Source organism: Oncorhynchus kisutch, unplaced genomic scaffold, assembly GCF_002021735.2.
Source record: "Oncorhynchus kisutch isolate 150728-3 unplaced genomic scaffold, Okis_V2 scaffold3257, whole genome shotgun sequence".
Classification (NCBI taxonomy): domain Eukaryota; kingdom Metazoa; phylum Chordata; class Actinopteri; order Salmoniformes; family Salmonidae; genus Oncorhynchus; species Oncorhynchus kisutch.
The window spans coordinates 50,001-77,577 of NW_022265202.1; the positions used below are offsets into that span (position 1 = coordinate 50,001).

General features: G+C 39.9%; 2 protein-coding genes across 2 annotated transcripts in view; both read right to left on the minus strand.

Moving 5' to 3' along the window:
• LOC109887018 (enoyl-CoA delta isomerase 1, mitochondrial) overlaps positions 1-10,550 on the minus strand; it is a 16,737-nt gene extending 6,187 nt beyond the window's left edge. The window contains exons 1-4 of the mRNA XM_031820341.1: positions 10,396-10,550; positions 3,153-3,278; positions 244-371; positions 1-106 (exon numbers count right to left, since the gene is read on the minus strand). The exon at positions 1-106 is cut by the window's left edge and continues 41 nt beyond it. Coding sequence (XP_031676201.1) covers positions 1-106; positions 244-371; positions 3,153-3,278; positions 10,396-10,438 — 403 coding nt within the window. The 5' untranslated portion in view covers positions 10,439-10,550. The remainder of the gene's footprint in view (positions 107-243; positions 372-3,152; positions 3,279-10,395) is intronic.
• A 4,723-nt stretch (positions 10,551-15,273) lies between these two features.
• Positions 15,274-27,149, minus strand: LOC116371458 (UPF0472 protein C16orf72 homolog). The gene is made up of 4 exons (XM_031820336.1): positions 26,753-27,149; positions 25,359-25,442; positions 23,117-23,407; positions 15,274-18,183 (listed from the first exon to the last, which is right to left on the minus strand). The coding sequence occupies exons 1-4, from the start codon at positions 26,946-26,948 to the stop codon at positions 17,927-17,929; spliced, it is 828 nt and encodes a 275-aa protein (XP_031676196.1). The 5' UTR covers positions 26,949-27,149; the 3' UTR covers positions 15,274-17,926.
• Positions 27,150-27,577: the final 428 nt, after the last annotated feature.

The window sequence follows — 27,577 nt, forward strand, 5'->3', positions numbered from 1 at the left end:
TGAGCCACATCTCCTGAACAGCCTTCCAGAACTCTCCACAGCGCTCCGGACTTTTCCCATACATCTCCATGATGTCTAGCCCCGCAGAGAACACCTTGGAGAGGGTCTGGGACACACACACAGGGAGAGTTATGATGTCTAGCCCTAGAACACCTTGGAGAGGGTCTGGGACACACACACACACGGGGGGGGAGTTATAGTGTATGGTTTTGTGACAGGACGTGTGTGTGTGTGTGTACTGACCGAGGTGATGATCAGACCTCTACAACTCTTATCCATCTCTAGTTTCTCCAGATTGATACAGAACTCAGTGAGGAAGTCCAGACTCAGACTGTTGACAGGGGGGCTCTGCATCCTCAACACAGCTACACCTAGAGAGAGGGAGGAGGGGGAGAGGGATGAGGAGGAGGAGGGAGGAGAGGGGAGAGGGAGGAGGATGAGGGGGAGAGGGAGGAGGAGGAGAGGGAGGGGGATATGGAGGAGAGGGAGGAGTGGGGGAGAGGGAGGAGGAGGAGAGGGAGGGGGATGTGGAGGAGAGGGAGGAGGAGGGGGAGGGGGAGGAGGAGGAGAGGGAGGGGGATGTGGAGGAGAGGGAGGAGGAGGGGGAGGGGGAAAGGAGGAGGAGGGATGAGAGGAGGGGGAGACAACCAATGGCAGCCTAATCCCTGTGGTGCAAACCGTAACCCGTCGTCCAGGTCTGACCCGGTAGATCGTCGTTGTAAATCGTCGTTCTTAAAACTGACTTAGCTAGTTAAATAAAGGCCCTATAACAAATATATAGGGATGTGGTTAAAATAGTAGCCTATGTAGGGAAGAGGGCCCTATAACAAATATATAGGGATGTGGTTAAAATAGTAGCCTATGTAGGGAAGAGGGCCCTATAACAAATATATAGGGATGTGGTTAAAATAGTAGCCTATGTAGGGAAGAGGGCCCTATAACAAATATATAGGGATGTGGTTTAAATAGTAGCCTATGTAGGGAAGAGGGCCCTATAACAAATATATAGGGATGTGGTTAAAATAGTAGCCTATGTAGGGAAGAGGGCCCTATAACAAATATATAGGGATGTGGTTAAAATAGTAGCCTATGTAGGGAAGAGGGGCCCTATAACAAATATATAGGGATGTGGTTAAAATAGTAGCCTATGTAGGGAAGAGGGCCCTATAACAAATATATAGGGATGTGGTTAAAATAGTAGCCTATGTAGGGAAGAGGGCCCTATAACAAATATATAGGGATGTGGTTAAAATAGTAGCCTATGTAGGGAAGAGGGCCCTATAACAAATATATAGGGATGTGGTTAAAATAGTAGCCTATGTAGGGAAGAGGGCCCTATAACAAATATATAGGGATGTGGTTAAAATAGTAGCCTATGTAGGGAAGAGGGCCCTATAACAAATATATAGGGATGTGGTTTAAAACAGTACACTATATAGGGAAGAGGGCCCTATAACAAACGATTACAATTGTTGCCTGATTCCATTTAGTTTTCCCAGGTTTCTGTTTTTTCAGGTTTTCACTCTCAAAATCACATTTGTTTGATAGAAGAAAAAACAACACAATTGGAAGTCCACACCAACGCTGAAACCACATCAGGAGAACATTTATGAGGTCTGGGGAAAATCTGAGACATTTAGAGTTTTTGGGGTGTAGTTACAACAATATAACAATATATCAGTTCAGTGATGTCCTAAATTCCACACCCCTGGTCTTCCAGGTCGGTTAAATCAGAACCATGAAGTACCGGAGACCTCCAGGACCAGGGCTGTCTACCCTGATGTAAACAGTACCTCCAGGACCAGGACTGTCAACTCTGATGTAAACAGTACCTCCAGGACCAGGACTGTCTACCCTGATGTAAACAGTACCTGAGACCTCCAGGACCAGGGCTGTCTACCCTGATGTAAACAGTACCTCCAGGACCAGGGCTGTCTACCCTGATGTAAACAGTACCTGAGACCTCCAGGACCAGGGCTGTCAACCCTGATGTAAACAGTACCTGAGACCTCCAGGACCAGGGCTGTCAACCCTGATGTAAACAGTACCTGAGACCTCCAGGACCAGGGCTGTCAACCCTGATGTAAACAGTACCTGAGACCTCCAGGACCAGGGCTGTCTACCCTGATGTAAACAGTACCTGAGACCTCCAGGACCAGGGCTGTCTACCCTGATGTAAACAGTACCTCCAGGACCAGGGCTGTCTACCCTGAAGACAACAGTACCTGAGACCTCCAGGACCAGGGCTGTCTACCCTGATGTAAACAGTACCTCCAGGACCAGGGCTGTCTACCCTGATGTAAACAGTACCTGAGACCTCCAGGACCAGGGCTGTCTACCCTGATGTAAACAGTACCTCCAGGACCAGGGCTGTCTACCCTGATGTAAACAGTACCTGAGACCTCCAGGACCAGGGCTGTCTACCCTGATGTAAACAGTACCTGAGACCTCCAGGACTGTCTACCCTGATGTAAACAGTACCTCCAGGACCAGGACTGTCTACCCTGATGTAAACAGTACCTCCAGGACCAGGGCTGTCTACCCTGATGTAAACAGTACCTCCAGGACCAGGGCTGTCTACCCTGATGTAAACAGTACCTCCAGGACCAGGGCTGTCTACCCTGATGTAAACAGTACCTGAGACCTCCAGGACAAGGGACTGTCTACCCTGATGTAAACAGTACCTGAGACCTCCAGGACCAGGGCTGTCTACCCTGATGTAAACAGTACCTCCAGGACCAGGGCTGTCTACCCTGATGTAAACAGTACCTGAGACCTCCAGGACCAGGGCTGTCTACCCTGATGTAAACAGTACCTGAGACCTCCAGGACTGTCTACCCTGATGTAAACAGTACCTCCAGGACCAGGGCTGTCTACCCTGATGTAAACAGTACCTGAGACCTCCAGGACAAGGACTGTCTACCCTGATGTAAACAGTACCTGAGACCTCCAGGACCAGGACTGTCTACCCTGATGTAAACAGTACCTGAGACCTCCAGGACCAGGGCTGTCTACCCTGATGTAAACAGTACCTCCATGACCAGGGCTGTCTACCCTGATGTAAACAGTACCTCCATGACCAGGGCTGTCTACCCTGATGTAGGGTACAGGGTGCCATTTGGGACAGGTAAAGAAGCTGTGCAGGGGTTTACCTGTACTGTTGTCCAGGTCCACCTTGATCTTAGGTGAGGTAGAGCTGTTTCTCTGCTGCAGAGAGAAGCACGGCGACACACACTCTCTCCCATGTCTACTGTGGATGGACAACTGGGACAACACACCTGCCAAAGAACAACAATATAATATAACAATATAATAACATAATATAACAATAACGAATTAACTTAATATAACAATATAATATAACATAATATAACAATATAACATAACATAATATAACAATATAATATAACAATATAATATAACATAATATAACAATATAACAATATAATATAACATAATATAACAATAACGAATTAACTTAATATAACAATATAAAATAACATAATATAACAATATAACAATATAATATAATATAACAATATAACAATATATATAATATAACAATATAACAATATAAAATTATATAACAATATAATAATATAATATAATATAACAATATAATAATATAATATAACAATATAACAATAACAATATAACAATATAATATAATATAACAATATAACAATATAATATAACATAATATAACAATAACGAATTAACTTAATATAACAATATAATATAACATAATATAACAATATAACAATATAATATAATATAACAATATAACAATATAATATAACATAATATAACAATAACGAATTAACTTAATATAACAATATAATATAACATAATATAACAATATAACAATATAATATAACATAATATAACAATATAACAATATAATATAACATAATATAACAATATAACAATATAATATAACATAATATAACAATATAACAATATAATATAACATAATATAACAATATAACATAATATAACAATATAACAATAACGAATTAACTTAATATAACAATATAATATTATATAATATATAATATAATAATATAATATAACATAATATAACAATAACGAATTAACAATATATAACAATATAATATAACATAATATAACAATATAATATAACAATATAATATAACGTAATATAACAATATAACAATATAATATAACATAATATAACAATAACGAATTAACTTAATATAACAATATAAAATAACATAATATAACAATATAACAATATAATATAATATAACAATATAACAATATAATATAATATAACAATATAACAATATAAATAATATAACAATATAATAATATAATAATATAATATAATATAACAATATAATAATATAATATAACAATATAACAATAACAATATAACAATATAATATAACATAATATAACAATAACGAATTAACTTAATATAACAATATAATATAACATAATATAACAATATAACAATATAATATAATATAACAATATAATATAACATAATATAACAATAACGAATTAACTTAATATAACAATATAATATAACATAATATAACAATATAACAATATAATATAACATAATATAACAATATAACAATAACGAATTAACTTAATATAACAATATAATATTATATAATATAATAATATAATAATATAATATAACATAATATAACAATAACGAATTAACTTAATATAACAATATAATATAATATAATATAACAATATATATAACAATACAACAATAACAATATAACATAATATAACATAACAATATAATATAACATAATATAACAATATAATATAACAATATAATATAACATAATATAACAATAACAATATAAAATAACATAATATAACAATATAACAATATAACAATATAATAATATAACAATATAATATAACAATATAATATAACATAATATAACAATATAATATAACATAATATAACAATATAATATAACATAATATAACAATATAACAATATAACAATATAACAATATAATAATATAACAATATAATATAACAATATAACAATATAATAATATAACAATATAATAATATAACAATATAATATAACAATATAATATAACAATATAATATAACAATATAATAATATAACAATATAATAATATAATATAACAATATAACAATATAATAATATAACAATATAATAATATAATATAACAATATAACAATATAATAATACAATAATATAATATATATAATATAACATATAATATAACATAAATATAACATAATATAACATATATAACAATATAATATAACATAATATAACAATATAATATAACATAATATACAACATAATATAACAATATAATATAACAATATAATATAACATAATATAACAATATAATATAACAATAACAATATAACAATATAATATAACATAATATAACAATATAATATAACAATAACAATATAACAATATAATATAACATAATATAACAATATAATATAACAATAACAATATAATATAACATAATATAAACAATATAATATAACAATATAATATAACAATAACATATAAAATAACATAATATAACAATATAACAATATAATAATATAACAATATAACAATATAATATAACAATATAACAATATAATATAACATAATATAACAATATAATATAACATAATATAACAATATATATACAATATACAATATAACAATATAACAATATAACAATATAATAATATAAACAATATAATATACAATATAACAATTATAACAATATAATAATATAATATAACAATATAAATATAACAATATAATATAACAATATAATAATATAACAATATAATAATATAATATAACAATATAACAATATAATAATATAACAATATAATAATATAATATAACAGATAACAATATAATAATACAATAATATAATATACAATATAATATAACAAATATAATATAACATAATATAACATAATATAACAATATAATATAACATAATATAACAATATAATATAACATAATATAACAATATAATATAACATAAATATAACAACATAATATAACAATATAATATAACAATATAATATAACATAATAGAACAATATAATATAACATAATATAACAATATAATATAACATAATATAACAATATAATATAACATAATATAACAATAACAATATAAAATAACATAATATAACAATATAACAAATTAACCTAATAATATAACAATATAACAATATAATATAACATAACAATATAATATAACATAATATAACAATATAACAATATAATAATATAACAATATAATATAACAATATAACAATATAATAATATAACAATATAATAATATAATATAACAATATAATATAACAATATAACAATATAATAATATAACAATATAATAATATAATATAACAATATAATAACAATATAACAATATAATATAACATAATATAACAATATAATATAACATAATATAATAATATAACAATATAATAACATAACAATATAATAATATAATATAACAATATAATAATATAATATAACAATATAATATAACATAATATAACAATATAATATAACAATATAATATAACAATATAATATAACAATATAACAATATAATATAACAATATAATATAACAATATAACAATATAATATAACATAATATAACAATATAATAATATAACAATATAATAATATAATATAACATAATATAACAATATAACAATATAATATAACATAATATAACAATATAATATAATATAACAATATAATAATATAATATAACAATATAATATAACAATATAATAATATAATATAACAATATAATATAACAATATAATATAATATAATATAACATAATATAACAATATAATATAATATAACAATATAATAATATAATATAACAATATAATATAACAATATAATATAATATAACAATATAATAATATAATATAACAATATAATATAACAATATAATAATATAATATAACAATATAATATAACAATATAACAATATAATATAATATAATATAACATAATATAACAATATAATATAACAATATAACAATATAACAAAATAATAATATAATATAACAATATAATAATATAATATAACAATATAATATAACGATATAATAATGATAGTTGACATCGTCACTGAAACCATGTGACCTTGTATTATAAGACGATGACCTAGTCACTATATACAGTGTCATGTTGGAGCCCTAGTCACTATATACAGTGTCATGTTGTTGGAGCCCTAGTCACTATATACAGTGTCATGTTGTTGGAGCCCTAGTCACTATATACAGTGTCATGTTGTTGGAGCCCTAGTCACTATATACAGTGTCATGTTGGAGCCCTAGTCACTATATACAGTGTCATGTTGTTGGAGCCCTAGTCACTATATACAGTGTCATGTTGTTGGAGCCCTAGTCACTATATACAGTGGCATGTTGTTGGAGCCCTAGTCACTATATACAGTGTCATGTTGGAGCCCTAGTCACTATATACAGTGTCATGTTGGAGCCCTAGTCACTATATACAGTGTCATGTTGGAGCCCTAGTCACTATATACAGTGGCATGTTGTTGGAGCCCTAGTCACTATATACAGTGTCATGTTGGAGCCCTAGTCACTATATACAGTGTCATGTTGTTGGAGCCCTAGTCACTATATACAGTGTCATGTTGGAGCCCTAGTCACTATATACAGTGTCATGTTGTTGGAGCCCTAGTCACTATATACAGTGTCATGTTGGAGCCCTAGTCACTATATACAGTGGCATGTTGTTGGAGCCCTAGTCACTATATACAGTGTCATGTTGGAGCCCTAGTCACTATATACAGTGTCATGTTGTTGGAGCCCTAGTCACTATATACAGTGTCATGTTGGAGCCCTAGTCACTATATACAGTGTCATGTTGGAGCCCTAGTCACTATATACAGTGTCATGTTGGAGCCCTAGTCACTATATACAGTGTCATGTTGGAGCCCTAGTCACTATATACAGTGTCATGTTGTTGGAGCCCTAGTCACTATATACAGTGTCATGTTGTTGGAGCCCTAGTCACTATATACAGTGTCATGTTGTTGGAGCCCTAGTCACTATATACAGTGTCATGTTGTTGGAGCCCTAGTCACTATATACAGTGTCATGTTGTTGGAGCCCTAGTCACTATATACAGTGAGTTCCACAAGCATTGGGTCAGTGTCATGTTGGAGCCCTAGTCACTATATACAGTGTCATGTTGGAGCCCTAGTCACTATATACAGTGTCATGTTGGAGCCCTAGTCACTATATACAGTGTCATGTTGGAGCCCTAGTCACTATATACAGTGTCATGTTGGAGCCCTAGTCACTATATACAGTGTCATGTTGGAGCCCTAGTCACTATATACAGTGTCATGTTGTTGGAGCCCTAGTCACTATATACAGTGTCATGTTGTTGGAGCCCTAGTCACTATATACAGTGTCATGTTGTTGGAGCCCTAGTCACTATATACAGTGTCATGTTGTTGGAGCCCTAGTCACTATATACAGTGTCATGTTGTTGGAGCCCTAGTCACTATATACAGTGAGTTCCACAAGCATTGGGTCAGTGTCATGTTGGAGCCCTAGTCACTATATACAGTGTCATGTTGGAGCCCTAGTCACTATATACAGTGTCATGTTGGAGCCCTAGTCACTATATACAGTGTCATGTTGGAGCCCTAGTCACTATATACAGTGTCATGTTGTTGGAGCCCTAGTCACTATATACAGTGTCATGTTGTTGGAGCCCTAGTCACTATATACAGTGGCATGTTGTTGGAGCCCTAGTCACTATATACAGTGTCATGTTGGAGCCCTAGTCACTATATACAGTGTCATGTTGTTGGAGCCCTAGTCACTATATACAGTGTCATGTTGTTGGAGCCCTAGTCACTATATACAGTGGCATGTTGTTGGAGCCCTAGTCACTATATACAGTGTCATGTTGGAGCCCTAGTCACTATATACAGTGTCATGTTGTTGGAGCCCTAGTCACTATATACAGTGTCATGTTGTTGGAGCCCTAGTCACTATATACAGTGTCATGTTGTTGGAGCCCTAGTCACTATATACAGTGTCATGTTGTTGGAGCCCTAGTCACTATATACAGTGAGTTCCACAAGCATTGGGTCAGTGTCATGTTGGAGCCCTAGTCACTATATACAGTGTCATGTTGGAGCCCTAGTCACTATATACAGTGTCATGTTGGAGCCCTAGTCACTATATAGTGTCATGTTGGAGCCCTAGTCACTATATACAGTGTCATGTTGTTGGAGCCCTAGTCACTATATACAGTGTCATGTTGTTGGAGCCCTAGTCACTATATACAGTGTCATGTTGTTGGAGCCCTAGTCACTATATACAGTGTCATGTTGTTGGAGCCCTAGTCACTATATACAGTGTCATGTTGTTGGAGCCCTAGTCACTATATACAGTGTCATGTTGTTGGAGCCCTAGTCACTATATACAGTGTCATGTTGTTGGAGCCCTAGTCACTATATACAGTGAGTTCCACAAGCATTGGGTCAGTGTCATGTTGTTGGAGCCCTAGTCACTATATACAGTGTCATGTTGTTGTGGCTCTGTACTCCACTTTGGATTTGAAATGGTACAATGACTATGAGGTTAAAGTGCAGACTGTCAGCTTTAATTTGAGGGTATTTTCATCCATATCGGGTGACCCGTTTAGATATTAGAGCACTTTTTGTACTTAGACCTCACATTTTAGGGGACCAAAAGTATTGGGACAAATTCACGTATGTCAATTAAAGAAGTACAAAGTATTTGGTCACATATTCATAGCACACAATGACTACATCAATCTTGTGACAACACATTGGTTGGTTGTATTTGCGGTTTGTTTTGGTTGTGTTTCAGATTATTTGGTGCCCAATAGAAATGAAGGGTAAATAATGTATTGTGTCATTTTGGAGTCACTTTTATTGTAAATAAGAATAGATGATTTTAAACACTTCTACATTAATGTGGATGCTACCATGATTATGGATAATGATGAATGAATCGTGAATATATGATGAGTGAGAAAGTTACAGACACACCCCCAAGACATGTTTTCACAATTACAATAACAGCTACGATATATTAGCTACTTGATAGAGCCCAGATAGCCCACGCAAACTGACAATGTGTCATTACGCGACATAAGGACAGACACAATCGTCCTGTGAACTTTACTCTAGTTTCTGAAAGACCAGGGAAGGGGAGGCTAGCTAGCTAACTACTTAGCCATGCAATCTAACCACTGATATTCTTGTTTGTTCTCGAAATGGGGACATCAAAACTCCGGAGAAATAGGTATTAAACTCTTCCTGCTGTACTTACTCAATGTCAGGTAAGTTCACATACCTGAAAACCCGAATTTGGCGGAATTTCTCAACACATTTGCCATCTCGACTCGTCAAGTTGACACAAACAGGACACACTGCGGCTGGGCTGCTCTGTCCTGGAGGAGGAAACTACAGAGGAGGCGGGGCCAACATATCAGTATTGGCATCTGATTGGATCTGAACGCCGTGACTGTAGGTGTTTTGTGGGTGTTGAAAACGTGATTCACCCTATCAGATTGCCGGACTATCAACCACACTGGGCAACTCGTTTAACAAGGCCCGGTGCCCCGGGTGTGGAGTTTCCATTTTTTAAACGATTCCATTGTTCTTTAAAAATCTTAACCAAACCGGGGTATCGGGCCATGCAAAACGAACTCACCCACTGACAAAGTGGGGGTTGCTTGACAGGGATACTAATGTATGTTTTACTATTGGTTAAACTCTCGTACCTCATCAGAACCCCAAATATAAGCTTGTTATACTCAAATGTTTGTAAACAAAGTAAATTTAAACAAACGCTGTATATATCCTAAAAATCAAAATAGTTAAAACTATAATGTATTAAGAGTGGTTACATTTCTCCAGGCGCATCCCTCAGCGTTTTACCAAAACACAGGTGGGGTGCTCGCTTAGTTGTTGTTTCAATTAAGGATTCAAGCTTTAAAGAGGAGATACAATGAAACCAACCACGGAAGCATATTGTAGTGAATTCGGTGAGTAGCCCCAACCAAGACGAGAACCCAGGTTTAGCAACTGTCAAGCCAACACCTTAATTGTTACGCCAAGTTCAGGATCAAGGCTAAAGGTTATGGTGAGCAGTGGAGGGAATCTTCCTCTTAACGGACCATAAACCTAATCAATCGATCAGATGACTCTATCCTTGTTCCTCTGCAGCAGAGGTCCCTCCCAGTCTACTGATCGATCAATCAACCGATGGATCAGGTGCCTCTGTCTCCATGTTTCTCTGTAAAAGAGATCCTCCCGGTCCAGAGCTGCTGCTCTGATGCCATCTGGTGGCGTGAAGTGGTGTTGCAACAAGATGAGTACAGTAATGCAGACTGGACAGAACCTATTGGTCCCAAATGACACCCTCTTCCTTACATAGTGGAACTACATGCCCTGGTCAAAGTTGTGCACTATGTAGGGAATTCATTAGAGTGGTATTTGGGTTGGAACTAGGGCACTAGGTAGGGAATTCATTAGGGTTGGAACTAGGGCACTAGGTAGGGAATTCATTAGGGTTGGAACTAGGGCACTAGGTAGGGAATTCATTAGGGTTGGAACTAGGGCACTAGGTAGGGAATTCATTAGGGTTGGAACTAGGGAACTATGTAGGGAATTCATTAGGGTTGGAACTAGGGCACTAGGTATGGAATTCATTAGGGTTGGAACTAGGGCACTAGGTAGGGAATTCATTAGGGTTGGAACTAGGGCACTATGTAGGGAATTCATTAGGGTTGGAACTAGGGCACTATGTAGGGAATTCATTCGGGTTGGAACTAGGGCACTAGGTAGGGAATTCATTCGGGTGATATTTGGGTTGGAACTAGGGCACTATGTAGGGAATTCATTAGGGTGGTATTTGGGTTGGAACTAGGGCACTAGGTAGGGAATTCATTAGGGTTGGAACTAGGGCACTAGGTAGGGAATTCATTAGGGTTGGAACTAGGGCACTAGGTAGGGAATTCATTAGGGTTAGAACTAGGGCACTAGGTAGGGACTTCATTAGGGTTGGAACTAGGACACTAGGTAGGGAATTCATTAGGGAGGTATTTGCCTTGAAGACAGCTTTGCACACTCAAGTGCAGTCGTGAAAACCATCAAGCGCTATGATGAAACTGGCTCTCATGGTGACCGCCACAGGAAAAGACCCAGAGTTACTTCTGCTGCAGAGGATAAGTTCATTAGAGTTACCAGCCTCAGACATTGCAGCCCAAATAAATGCTTCACAGAGTTCAAGTAACAGACACATCTCAACATCAACTGTTCAGAGGGGACTGTGTGCATCAGGCCTTCATGGTCGAATTGCTGCAAAGAAACCACTACTAAAGGACACCAATAATAAGAAGAGACTTGTTTGGGCCAAGAAACACCATGGACATTAGACCGGTGGAAATCTATCCTTTGGTCTGATGAGTCCAAGTTTGAGATTTTTGGTTCCAACCGCTGTGTCTTTGTGAGATGCAGAATAGGTGAACGGATGATGCATGTGTGGTTCCCACCGTGAAGCATGGAGGAGGAGGTGTGATGGTGCTTTGCTGTTGACACTGTCAGTAATTTATTTAGAATTCAAGGCACACTTAACCAGCATGGCTAATAAAATGTACATATCTGGCAATACTCATCTCATATGTATATACTCTTTTCCTTAAGTTGACCATCCCTGGTATAGAGCAGGGCAGTCCAACCCTCTAATCTGGAGTTGACCACCCCTGGTTTAGAACAGGGCAGTCCAACCCTCTTCCTGGAGTTACCCACCCCTGGTTTAGAGCAGGGCAGTCCAACCCTCTTCCTGGAGTTGACCACCCCTGTTATAGAGCAGGGCAGTCCAACCCTCTTCCTGGAGTTACCCACCCCTGGTTTAGAGCAGGGCAGTCCAACCCTCTAATCTGGAGTTGACCACCCCTGGTATAGAGCAGGGCAGTCCAACCCTCTAATCTGGAGTTGACCACCCCTGTTATAGAGCAGGGCTGTCCAACCCTCTAATCTGGAGATCTACTGTCCTGTAGGTTTACAGTCCAACCCTCTAATCTGGAGATCTACTGTCCTGTAGGTTTACAGTCCAACCCTCTTCCTGGAGATCTACTGTCCTGTGGGATTTCAGTCCAACCCTCTTCCTGGAGATCTACCGTCCTGTAGGTTCAGTCCAACCCTCTTCCTGGAGATCTACCGTCCTGTAGGTTTTCAGTCCAACCCTCTTCCTGGAGATCTACTGTCCTGTAGGTTTACATTTCCTTGGAAAGGAAATGACTGGAAACAGAAACATGGCGGGGGAACTCTGCCTACGTCTCCATTTTAGATTTGTGCGAAGTAGTGAACGAGTGTAGAGTTCAAGAGAAAGGAGATGTTATTGTGGCGCGGCCACCTCGTACCTACGTCCTAAATGTTCTACAATCATATCTACCTCCCCATGTTTTTTAATTGTACCTTTATTTAACCAGGCAAGTCAGTTAAGAACAAATTCTTATTTTCAATGACGGCCTAGGAACAGTGGGTTACTTGCCTGTTCAGGGGCAGAACAACAGATTTGTACCTTGTCAGCTCGGGGATTTGAACTTGCAACCTTCCGGTTACTAGTCCAAAGCTCTAACCACTAGGTTACCTGCTGGTTACTAGTCCAACACTCTAACCACTAGGCTACCTGCTGGTTACTAGTCCAAAGCTCTAACCACTAGGCTACCTGCTGGTTACTAGTCCAACACTCTAACCACTAGGCTACCTGCTGGTTACTAGTCCAACACTCTAACCACTAGGCTACCTGCTGCCCCTACACTCTAACCACTAGGCTACCCTGCCCCCCCCTCTACACTCTAACCACTAGGCTACCCTGCCGCCTCTACACTCTAACCACTAGGCTACCCTGCCGCCTCTACACTCTAACCACTAGGCTACCCTGCCGTCCTGGTCAGAAACACTGCACCATGTAGAGTATTCACAACGTGTCTCAGATCTGAAAGTCAAACTGATCCTAGACCATATCTACCTCCCCATGTGCCCTGGTCAGAAATACTGCACCATGTAGAGAATAGGGTACCTGTTTGGCCCCTAGAACTGCTCTCTGATCAGGTAACTGTGCTCCCTCTTGGTTTGAATAAGCAACCAGAATAGGATGAACTGGCCCTAAGAACTGCTCTCTGATCAGGTAACTGTGCTCCCTCTTGGTTTGAATAAGCAACCAGAATAGGATGAACTGGCCCTAAGAACTGATCTCTGATCAGGTAACTGTGCTCCCTCTTGGTTTGAATAAGCAACCAGGATAGGACGAAGTGGCCCTAAGAACTGATCTCTGATCAGGTTCCATATTCACAACGTGTCTCAGATTATGACCCCTCCCCCCTGTCTGTCTATATGATGGTACTCATTATGAGCTGAAAGGTCAAACTGATCCTAGGTCAGCACTCTTACTGGGATCAGCTTTGTGAATACAGGTCCTGCTTTCTGACCTCCTATTGGTTAAGCCAGGGCTCCATGCTAACTTTAATTTTTGAATTTACAAGTTGAAAAATGTAGCCCGAACACAAAGAAATCTAGGAGCACAATCTAAATGATTGTAGGTAATGGAGCTAGAATCCTTCATTGCGTCTAGGCTCACTAGTGCTCCTAAATAAACAGTCTAGGTGGCACAGCAAAATATTTAGGTAAAATGGTGGCACTGTTAGAGCTCTGTATCAGGGTTAAAACGGGTTCATGTTCGCTGATCCTAGATCAGAGCTTAGGAACAACCTCAATCTATCACATAAGGGATAGTTCACACAAATCGGTCTGACATGAAATGTGAGTGATATCAGGGGGTGATGACTTGGTTACAGTGGGTTTGACCTAATAATGCTGCACCGTTAGCATTAGGAGACCACAGCCACACCGTTAGCATTAGGAGACCACAGCTACACTGTTAGCATTAGGAGACCACAGCCAGGGGTGTGTTCAGTTCGCTTCAACGTTTTCTGAGTTGTGGAACGGTTTGAACTGTACCACACGTTTTGCCCAAACCGTTCTTTAACTGACATGTTTACTGCGTTCGGCGGGAGTCCCGGGGTGTGGCTTGAAATAACGAGTGACGTATTTAAAACTTACCCCCCACAACCCAAACCCTCGCTGCACATGTAAACAATGATCCAAGCATGGCTGGCTGTATTCCTCGTCTATACAGGGTAAGAAAACCAACAGCATTTTCTAATAATTCAGGTAAACTATCCCTTTCAGCTTTAATAGTCAGGCAACTGCATCTTTTCACATCAACACAAGTCAATAATGAACACCCATTAGAAGACAGACTACGTCACAATATCACTTAGTATGGAGCGATGCACTGGATCGGCCATTCATACGGCATACTAAACAGTAGTGTGGACATTGGGATGTTAGACCCCCCCCCCACGCTCACGAAAAGAACAATTCTGTCAGTTGGTTTCCTGGGGCCTCCACTTTAGCTCCTCCCACATCTCTTACTCTGGGTGGTGTTCAGTATGGCACAGCATAGCAAAACATTTTGCAACGGAAAAAAAAAACAGGACTTTCTCTTCTGGTTTGGGGCATGTTCATTACAGCACAACGTAGCAAAACACATTTCAGTCTTTCTCTTCTGGTTTTGGGGCATGTTCATTACGGCACAGAGTAGCAAATCATTTCAGTTTGTTTCTGTTTGGTGGCAGGTGAACCCCCCCCCCCAGTTCCAGAGGGAGGTGAAGGTGGTAGTGTCTGATTGAAGACCTTTAGGTGGAGGTTGGACTGCCTGGTTGGTTCCGGTGGGAAAATCAACACAAGTTTAGATGTGAAAGAGGCTTAAGTGCAAAAAAAAAAAAAATCATTATTCCAACTCAGGTAATATGGTGAACACACACAACCACACTGAACAGAATACTCTGAAAACATCAACATACTCAGAAGGGGACAGAGGTGTAGTGGAGTAGAAACACAGGTTATTTTGCGGGAGCGTTTATCCATCCCATCTTTTACATTAAAAATAAAAATAAAAATGTATTGAAAGTTTAGGGAGCATCACATTTACTCACTGTGAACGGCGATCATAGTTTACCTTCCTATAGGTTTCCTACACGACAATCACCTGACCGGAGGGTTAGTCTGGCGACAGGTCAGATATCATCCCAGCATTAAGTAACACGGATCATTCCTGAACTTTGAAATATACACCTCAACAGAAGAAGCAAGGCGGTGTGTAAATGAACCAACTGCAGCAGAGGTACACGAACCTGAACACGGTGGTTCGTGGAGCAAACAGCATCCTTATGTCCCTACATAGTGGACTACTTTGACCAGAGTGACCTGTAGGCAAAAGTAGTTGACTTTATATTAGGGAATAGGGTGCGATTTTGGGACGCTGACCCTTGCGGGTTGGTTGCACTAACATGACTGCTGAAGCACAGTTGTCAAGAGAGAAAGGAAGCCGATGCAATCAAATATCAACAGCCTGCTATTGGGAGAATCAGCCCTGAGACCCCACAGACCCTCAGCCATCACAACTAGACACAGGAGACAGCAGGGCTGCTCCCAAACAACACCCTGTATAGTGCAACACTTTTCAAAAAGGGCCCTATGCTGTATAGTAGGGTGGTGTGTAGGGACTAGGATGGTGTGTAGGGACTAGGATGGTGTGTAGGGACTAGGATGTAGGGACTAGGGTGGTGTGTAGGGGCTAGGATGTAGGGATTAGGGTGGTGTGTAGGGACTAGGGTGGTGTGTAGGGACTAGGATGTAGGGGCTAGGGTGGTGTGTAGGGACTAGGATGTAGGGGCTATGATGTAGGGACTAGGGTGGTGTGTAGGGACTATGTAGGGACTAGGGTGGTGTGTAGGGACTAGGGGCTATGATGTAGGGACTAGGGTGGTGTGTAGGGACTAGGATGTAGGGGCTATGATGTAGGGACTAGGGTGTAGGTGCTGTGTAGGGACTAGGGTGGTGTGTAGGGACTAGGATGTAGGGGCTATGATGTAGGGACTAGGGTGCTGTGTAGGGACTAGGGTGCTGTGTAGGGACTAGGGTGCTGTGTAGGGACTAGGGTGCTGTGTAGGGACTAGGGTAGGGTGTAGGGTGCCATTTGGGACAGTCAGGAAATGTCAAGTGAGGGAAGTCCTCCTCTTCATCATCACAGACAGCATCAATGTCCGCTGAGCAGGATGACTAACACAAAGCAATAAGTTCTAGCAAAGAAGGCATCTCTCCAACAGAACCACTTCTGGCATCAAGCCTTATCTAGTTCACTGAGTAACACGTTTTCCACAGCCCTCGTTTCCTTAGGAAGGGAGGAGGGGTGAGGATGGGGGGGGAGGAGAGAGAGAGGGGGGGGAGCAACAAGTATAGAGGATCAAGTGGCTTCTTTTTTTATTTCAAATCAGCACAGTGCATTTCTCCTCTGAACGGGGGCTGCATCCCAACCTCCTCGATGCCCTTCTGTCCTCGCTTCCTTTCCTCACGGTCACTGATCACTGAGGCTGCTTTTACAAAGACAGCACAATTCTGTTCTGTTGCCCATTTACTGGGAAAAGAACTGATCTGATTGGTCAAAAGGCCCAATTAGTGGAAAAAGATCTGAATTGGGCTACCTGTGTAGATGCAGCCTAACAGGGTTAGGAAGGATGGATGACAGGTTTCCAACAAACATGCTTTCAGTTTAGACCAGTGCTCTCAACTAGGAAAGGAGACAAGGACAGGAGGACACCACCCACTCAACTAAATGGACGGCCTCCTTAGTCCTCAACGCCGGTTCACTCCACAGCCATACATCCTTCAGTCTGTCTGTTTTCAAGATCTCAACCCCCCCCCCCCCCCTCCCACAAAGGTCTCTTAACCCTCCCTGGGGCTGGGCTGCCCAATCAGATCATCCGGTTGCGTTTATGGGTGGGGGAGTCTGTTATGACGTCATTGCACTGGGCGGAGCTGCGTTTCCTGGGGTTAGCGTCCAGGTGCAGGGCCATCTCCTCGGAGATGAAAGTGTTCAGGTCCACATCATGGAGACCGTTACGCCGACGCCCCACCGGGGTCGACCCCCCCCCACCAGCACCCCCCACGTGGGTGGGAGAGCCTGGGGTACCGGAACGAACACTGATGCTGGCCATAGCCCCACTTAGACCTGGAGAGGACAGATTGGAGAGGGGGGTAAGGTAGGGAGGTGAGAAGGAAAGAAAAACACCACAAGGTCAAACTCAGTCATCGAACCCTGACTCAGAGAAGACATGAAAAACAAAAGGAAGTCTATGATGCATTCAGGCCCTGGGGCACAATGGTATATCCCCAAATGACATCAGATTCCCTATATCATCTCTACTTTGGAGCAGGGTCCATAGGGCTCTGGTCAACAAGGTAGTGAGCTATGAAGGGCAGGGATGGGGAACTGGCGGCCCGCGGGCCACATGAGGTCCTCGGGATCAAAAGTGTTATTTATTTAAAAACTAAATCGTGGACTCAACTAGAGGTTGACCGATTAATCGGAAAGGCAGACTAATTAGGACCGATTTCAAGTTTTCATAATCCATTTTTTTTTTACACCTTTATTTAACTAAGCAAGTCAGTTAAGAACACATTATTTTCAATGACGGCCTAGGAACAGTGGGTTAACTGCCTGTTCAGGGGCAGAATGACAGATTTTCACCTTGTCAGCTCGGAGGATCCAATCTTGCAACCTTAGTTAACTAGTCTAACGCTCTAACTAACTGATTACATTGCACTCCACGAGGAGACTGCCTGTTTCGCGAATGCAGTAAGAAGCCACGGTAAGTTGCTAGCTAGCATTAAACTTTTCTTAGAAAAAACAATCATAATCACTAGTTAACTACACATGGTTGATGATATTACTAGTTAATCTAGCGTGTCCTGCGTTGCATATAATCTGACTGAGCATCTAAGTATCTGACTGAGTGGTGGTAGGCAGCAGCAGGCGCGTAATCATTCATTCAAACAGCACTTTCGTGCGGTTTGCCAGCAGCTCATCGTTGTGCGTCAAGCGTTGTGCTGTTTATGACTTCAAACCTATCAACTCACGAGATGAGGCTGGTGTAACTGAAGTGAAATGGCTAGCTAGTTAGCGGGGTGAGCGCTAATAACGTTTCAAACGTCACTCGCTCTGAGACTTCTAGTAGTTGTTCCCCTTGCTCTGCATGGGTAACGCTGCTTCGAGGGTGGCTGTTGCCGATGTGTTCCTGGTTCGAGCCCAGGTAGGAGCGAGGAGAGGGACAGAAGCTATACTGTTACACTGGCGATACTAAAGTGCCTAAAAGAACATCCAATAATCAAAAGGTTAATGAAATACAAAATTGCATACAGAGAAATAGTCCTATAATAACTTCAACCTAAAACTTCTTACCGGGGAATATTGAAGACTTGTTAAAAGGAACCACCAGCTTTCATATGTTCTCATGTTCTGAGCAAGGAACTTAAACGTTAGCTTTTTTACATGGCACATATTGCACTTTTACTTTCTTCTCCAACACTTTGTTTTTGCATTATTTAAACCAAATTGAACATGTTTCATTATTTATTTGAGGCTAAATTGATTTTATTGATGTATTATATTAAGTTAAAATAAGTGTTCATTCAGTATTGTTGTAATTGTCATTATTACAAATAAATATGTATTTTAAAAAATATTTTATATATATATATTTTTTTTTTTTCATTGCCATTTTTGGTCCTCCAATAATCGTATCGGCGTTGAAAAATCATAAATCGGTCGATCTCTAGTCTCAACTTATAGTAGAATACACATCGTGCAACTACAAAATGTGATGTGCCTCAGCCGTTTCTCTCCTTATGGACTGATAGAAACAGCCGTTTCTCTCCTTATGGACTGATAGAAACAGCCGTTTCTCTCCTTATGGACTGATAGAAACAGCCGTTTCTCTCCTTATGGACTGATAGAAACAGCCGTTTCTCTCCTTATGGACTGATAGAAACAGCCGTTTCTCTCCTTATGGACTGATAGAAACAGCCGTTTCTCTCCTTATGGACTGATAGAAACAGCCGTTTCTCTCCTTATGGACTGATAGAAACAGCCGTTTCTCTCCTTATGGACTGATAGAAACAGCCCATGTCAGAAAAACATTTTTTGAGGGATTGCAAAGCTAGTTTTTGCAGCCTGCTACCTAAACTTGTTATCATGGTCGAATTACTCATATATTATGAAAACCACATGGCAAAATGTGTAGAATTACAGTAAACTTTATTTTAAAAAACAGCAACATTTTCTCTACACCCCATGGCAAAGTCTACAATTGCACAAAATGAACTTTAAAATGTAAAACATTGTCTGCTGTCAAGAGCAGGGCCCACAAACGTTTTCCCTCGCAATGTGTGTGTGTTAAGGGGTATTGATGTGGGTACGCAGACTGGCGAGACACTGCAGCCCCTCTTGACTAGTTCAGATTTGTTTAGGCCCCCGCCCCCATAGAAGTTGCCCTTCCCTGATTGTAGGGAATAGGGTGCAGTTTAGGACTCTCCCTCTGAATGACCAACACGGATCCTCCAGAGATGTTCGATTGGGTCCAAGTCCGGGTTTCTGGCTGGGCCACTCAAGGACACTGACTGAACTCTGTCAGTGACCAGCAGATTCTTGGTTACCTCCCTGACCAAGGCCCTTCTTCCCCGAATGCTCAGTTTGGCCGGGGGGCCAGCTCTACGAAGAGTCTTGGTGGTTCCAAAATGGGATAAGTTAAGAGGCCACTGTGTTCTTGGGGACCTTCAATGCTGCAGGCATTTTTTTGGTACCCTTAAAACAGATCTGTGCCTTGACACAATCCTGTCTTTGAGCTCTAAGTTCAATTCCTTCGACCTCATGGTTTGGTTATTGCTCTGACATGCACTTGTCAACTGTGGGACCCTATATAGATAGGTGTGTGCTTTTCCAAATCATGTCCAATCAATTGAATTTACCACAGGTGGACTCTAATCAAGTAGTAGAAACATCTCACGGATGATCAATGGAAACAGGATGCACCTGAGCTCAATTGCGATAGCATAAGCAAAGGGTCTGAATACTTATGTAAATAAGTTTGTTTTTTTTACTAAATTTTTTACAAAAAAAAAAAGTTTTTGCTTGTCATTATGGGGTATTGTGACATCATTATGGGGTATTGTGACATCATTATGGGGTATTGTGTATTGTGTAGATTAATGAGGACATATTATTATTTAATACATTTTAGAAGGCTGTAACGTAACAAAAATACATCATTATGGGGTATTGTGACATCATTATGGGGTATTGTGTAGATTAATGAGGACATATTTAATACATTTTAGAAGGCTGTAACGTAACAAAAAGTGTGTGTGTGTGGGGGGGGGGGGGGGGGAAATCAGGGGGTCTGAATACTTTAGAATGCAATGTATCTGTATTTACTGTGCAGTGCTATGTGCCCTCTGATCCTAACCTTAAGGTACGTCACTGGGGCCGAGCTCCCTGCCATCCAGGACCTCTATACCAGGCGGTGTCATTTCAAGGTTGTTGTTTTATTACTATGTTCTACATTGTAGAATAGTGAAGACATCAAAACTATGAAATAACACATGGAATCATGTAGCAGCCAAAAGTTTCATACTAATCAAAAATATATTTTAAATTTGAGATTTTTCAAATAGTCACCCTCGGCCATGACAGATTTTGCACACGCTTGGCAATATCTCAACAAGCTTCACCCGGAATGCTTTTCCAACCGTCTTGGAGTTCCCACATATGCTGAGCATTTGTTGGCTGCTTTTTCCTTCACTCTGCGGTCCGTTCCGACTCATCCCAAACCATCTCAATTAGGTTGAGGTCAGGGGATTGTTGAGGCTAGGTCATCTGATGCAGCACTCCATCACTCTTCTTCTTGGGTCAAATAGCCCTTACACAGCCTGGAGGTATGTTGGGTCATTGTCCTGTTGAAAAACAAATGATAGTCCCACTGAGCCCAAACCGGATGGGATGGCGTATCGCTTGAATTTGAAATAAAACAGTGTCACCAGCAAAGCACCCCCACACCATAACACCTCCTCCTCCATGCTTCACGGTGGGAAATGCACATACGGAGATCATTCGATCACCCACACAGCAAATACAAAGACACAGTGGTTGAAACCAAAAATCTCCAATTTGGAGTCCAGACCAAAGGACAAATTTCCACCAGTCTAATGTCCATTGCTCGTGTTTCTTTGCCCAAGCAAGTCTCTTCTTATTGGTGTCATTTAGTAGTGGTTTCTTTGCAGCAATTCAACCATGGCGGCTGATTCACAGTCGCCTCTGAACGGTTGATGTTGAGATGCGTCTGTTACTTGAACTCTGTGAAGCATTTATTTGGGCTGCAATGTCTGAGGCTGGTAACTCTAATGAACTTATCCTCTGCAGCAGAGGTAATTCAGGGTCTTCCATTCCTGTGGCGGTCACCATGAGAGCCAGTTTCATCATAGTGCTTGATGGTTTTTGTGACTGCACTTGAAGAAACCCTAAAGTTCTTGACATTTCCCATATTGACTGACTTTCATGTCTTAAAGTAATGGACTGTTGTTTCTCTTTGCTTATGAGTTGATCTTGACATAATATGGACTTGGTCTTTTACCAAATATCTTCTGTATACCTTGTCATAAAACAAATGATTGGCTCAAATGCATTAAGGGAAGAACTTCCACAAATGTACTCGTAAGGCACACCTGTTAATTGAAATGCATTCCAAGTGACTACCTCATGAAGCTGGTTGAGAGAATACCAAGAGTGTGTAAAGCTGTTTATCAAGGCAAAGGGTCACTAATTTCAAGAACCTCAAATATAAAATATATTTTGATTTGTTTAACACGTAATTCCTTAATGTGTTATTTCATAGTTTTGATGTCTTCACTATTATTCTACAATGTAGCAAATAGAGAAAAACCCTTTAAAGAGGTGGTGTTCTAAACCTTTTGACCGGTAGTGGAACTTCCCCGTTTTTTTTACCATAAAATATAGCTCAGTACTCAAATGTTTGATTTTATACAGTCATTTTTGCTCTCCTTTATCAAGGCGGTCAATTTTAGACCAAACTGTATATTTGTGTATTTACCATGCAGTGCGATGGCCTCTCTGAAGGGCTGGAGGTCAGCCTCCACAGAGGAGTCTGTCTCAGGGGCCGGGGGAGGCCGGTTAGGGGAGACCATGGTCAGTCTGTGTCCTGGGGTGAGGGTGGCTCTGGAGGTCCGGGGGGGTGGGGCCCGGCCACACAGGAAGCTGATGAGGTCCTCTCGCCGGATGGTTCTCCTCCTTTTCTTCACCCAGGCCAGCACATCCTTGTTGCGACGCTGGTGGCCGATCTGTATACCTAGGTCGTAGCTACGCTGATGGGCCTCCACAGACTCTGTGTGGTGGGGGGCAGAAAGAGAAAGGAATGTGTGTGACAGTGAGTGAGAAAGTGTGTGTGTGTGTGTGTGTGAGAGAAAGTGTGTGTGTGAGAGAAAGTGTGTGTGTGTGAGAGAAAGTGTGTGTGTGTGTGTGTGTGTGAGAGAAAGTGTGTGTGTGTGTGTGTGTGTGAGAGAAAGTGTGTGTGTGTGTGAGAGAAAGTGTGTGTGTGTGTGAGAGAAAGTGTGTGTGAGTGTGAGAGAGAAAGTGTGTGTGTGTGTGTGAGAGAGAAAGTGTGTGTGTGTGTGTGAGAGAAAGTGTGTGTGTGTGTGTGAGAGAAAGTGTGTGTGTGTGTGAGAGAAAGTGTGTGTGTGTGTGTGTGTGAGAGAAAGTGTGTGTGTGTGTGTGTGCGAGAGAGAGAAAGTGTGTGTGTGTGTGAGAGAAAGAAAGTGTGTGTGTGTGTGAGAGAGAAAGTGTGTGTGTGTGTGTGAGAGAGAAAGTGTGTGTGTGTGTGTGTGTGTGAGAGAGAAAGTGTGTGTGTGTGTGTGAGAGAGAGAAAGTGTGTGTGTGTGTGTGTGAGAGAGAGAAAGTGTGTGTGTGTGTGTGTGAGAGAAAGTGTGTGTGTGTGTGTGAGAGAGAAAGTGTGTGTGTGAGAGAAAGTGTGTGTGTGTGTGAGAAAGAGAGAACCTGTGATGAGACTTGGTTGAAGGTTCCTTTGTGTAGCCCGAGTGAAACCTGTGACTAACAGTTGACTGTTCACTATAGAACTATAGGCAGGCAGCCCCCCCCCTCTTCCAGAGGTTGCCAGTCAGACAGCACAGATGCTGGAATCATGATCCTGGAGAGCCACAGGGTATGGAGGCTTTTGTCCTAGTCCAGCACTAACACACACGATTCAACTATCCACAGGGACTCTTGATGATCAGCTGAATCAGATGTGTTAGTGCTGAACTGGAACTAGCCATTGATCATGACTCTGTTCCAATACACATTAGTTATTGGACCGAGACGTCTTCTGTACAGGGGGAGATTTGATAAGAGCCTCAACGCTCAATCTGAACATTAACATGCATCACTTGAGGTAAGGTCTGTATGCTTCCAAAACTATATATCTTTCCTATCGGCAAGAAATCAATTTTCAAAAATCAAAAAGGTAAAATGGATACACACCTTTATAGGGTTAGGGTTCCCACAGGGCCATATCTCCATGTTACAGAGGCCATCACCTGTGCTAATTAGCTATGTGCTCCGAAACACCTGAGAAGCATAACTCAGGAAGTGCAGCACAAGTGTAGTTTCCTTTGATGAGGCAGCCATAGCTGTGTGGATCTGTAACTGCTACAGTAAGTATATATGTTTTTCTCTCACTGATGAAAGATAAAGGGCCATATGTTTCCACAGCCGTATCCAAGCGATGATTATTGACTATTCCAAACCTTAAAAAATACAGTGTCGGGATTGTAGTTCACATGAGCCAAGTTGTTGGCCAAGGTGGTGGCTGAAAACTGTAGGGAGAAGGCAGAATACCAACTAGAGTTTGAGAGTTAGGCTGAACACCCTGCTGTGCTCTCCAGGACCAGAACTTGACAGGACGGCTGTAAATGGCGAGATGGTCAATACTCAGGTGACTAGAAGAGGCCCTTGATTGTTTACAAGTTTCTATCTACTAATCAATACATGTCCTGTTTACAGCAGAATGACAAAGGAAAAGCCTATGGACTTTGATGATGAGCCTTTGGTCCTCAACCTATTTAGCTCTGTCCCGACTACCCTTTACCGAGTCTTCTGAAGTACCATACCCCTGTGGTAGGCCAAGTACCTTGACAAGTACAATGCAAATCAATACATGCTTAGACCACAGCAGAACAATAATGAAAAGCCAATAGACTGTTACGATGATCCTATACTGTTGTGAATGCAAGTTAGAAGTCAAGAAACTGAAAACACTCTTGAGTGTCCCTGACACCTACCTTTGTACAGGTTGGTCACGGCTGTGGCTGCGTTCTGAAACGGCACCCACAAAGAAAGCCCCCCCTGTTGGTGACATACTCGGTCTGTCGAGACAACACACCACCAAAGACATTACAGGTTTGTTGGAATTTCCTACTAAGACAGATAGCCTGGTTGACAACAGTTTACATAAATAGCCTGGTTGACAACAGTTAACATAAATAGCAAGTTAGGCGCCAATTAATTGTACAGTATTCCCGCTTTAGTAGTACATGATACAAGGCAACACATGAGACTGAAAGCGTCTTGATTACAAGGAGACTGTTTTTATTCGCCATTTTGTCTTGCATCTAGAGTTGCAGGCGGGCTTTGGAATAAAAATAACTGTCAGCCAGCACTAGATGGCCAACTCGACAGTTTATGAGCACGAGTGCATAACGCACCAACTAAAATTGCCCTTTCAGCAGGAAAGTTGCAGTCGTATATTATAAATACTTCATACCTTAGTAACTAAAGAACCTACGGTTACGATAGATATACTGAACTATGAGAAGTATTACAGTAGCGGGTAAGAATTCTCAATAACCCCAAAAGCCAATAGTAAATCTTCGCCATTTTGTTTAAATTTTCAGTTATGCACTGTTATAACAACTCGGGTTATTCGTTGATTTGTAGACATAAAACCAAAACGGATATTATAAAACGTTCATGTATATCTATGGTAAGTAATATTAGACCCAGACACACCTAACAAAAAGGCAACAGTGAAAGATACAATCTGTCACAAGGGGAATGTCGCGCAGCGATGATTGTTGTTTCCGTCGCCATTTTGTTTCTCTGATACTTGTTCACTGACATTTGGTCGGACTCGCAGTTTCTCTGCGAGTCCGAACAGTATAAACCATATTAGTTTTTTTTTAAAGACTGGATGAGATAGCTATTCAACGAACTTATCTAGCCAAAAAGTGTGTTGGCTGGTTATGTTGCTTAGCAGTTATCGTTAACTAGCTATAGACGATAACGTTAGCTAGATAGACGTTTTGGCGAACAACAGCCAGGGAAAACTACTAACGTTCAAGATAGTTTTTGTTTCATAAAAAGATACATTTAGGTGTTCTGTTTTACTAAACACACACAAAAAAACGAGCAAACTATAATTACGGGATGTCTTGACTTAGGATGGCAAACAGTTGCTACAGTACAGTAGCTAGCTAACCAGCTGATCAGCTAGTTGGCTACGAGCTAGTTGCTTACTAGCTAGTTGGCTATTAGCTAGTTGGCTACTAGCTAGTTAGCGAACATGAGCTACTTCCCACCGCCACTAACAGCGACTGAGTAGCATAGCAAAGCTCAGTAACAAGGCGCAGGGGTGACATCCGACTAAACGTTAGTTAGTTCTGGTCTTGTCTCGGACCTTTGTAGAGCTGAGCCACGGCAGTGGCGGAATTCTGGAAGAGATGCCATAATTTATCCTGGTCGTTATCGGCCTCCTCCTCGTTTGACTCCCTTTGCTCCGCTTCGGCCAAACACTGCCGCTCCCATTTTGAGAACCAATGTTCGGGTCCGTGTTCCTGAATCTCCGGGTCTCCGTCTTTCTTCTTCTCCTCCATTTACACCGTTAAAACCCTCGGGTCGATTACAACTTTAGTATGTCGATTAATAAATGACTTGGCGATGCGAATAAATGTCCGTTAGGAAATTCATTAATTTTGTTATGACTTAATAGCTGTTTCTCAAACCGACTACTCCGGTCTGAAAATACTCTTCAACTAGTTTTTTTGACGTTGCCGACGTCCGCCTATATAAAAGTCATACTACCGTGTTGTCGTTTCTACCCCGCCCCTATTCCAATCAGTGATTGGTCAGTATGGCTCTGGGTCGTGGCTTCAGGTTTGTGCTGATGATTTCAGTGGACCACAGAAACATCTGTCATAGAAATGACGTAAAGGAACGCCACGAAAATTCTTATCTACTTAAAGCTTGTGTGAGAAGTAAAAAGCTGTGGTTTTAGGTTTCCACTAGAATTTATAGCCATTCAAAATTTATGGAAGCCCATTCCTGCCACCAAAAAAACATTTTGAAATGTTAATACTATCGAAACATTTAGAGCTACTAGCTACAATTTTTTTTAGGTACTATCTACATTTTTTTTTTTTACTGCTATCTCAAAATGTAAAGACACTAAGTCAAGTCAACATTTCGAAATAGTAAGTCAACATTTGGAGATGGTAACTAAACA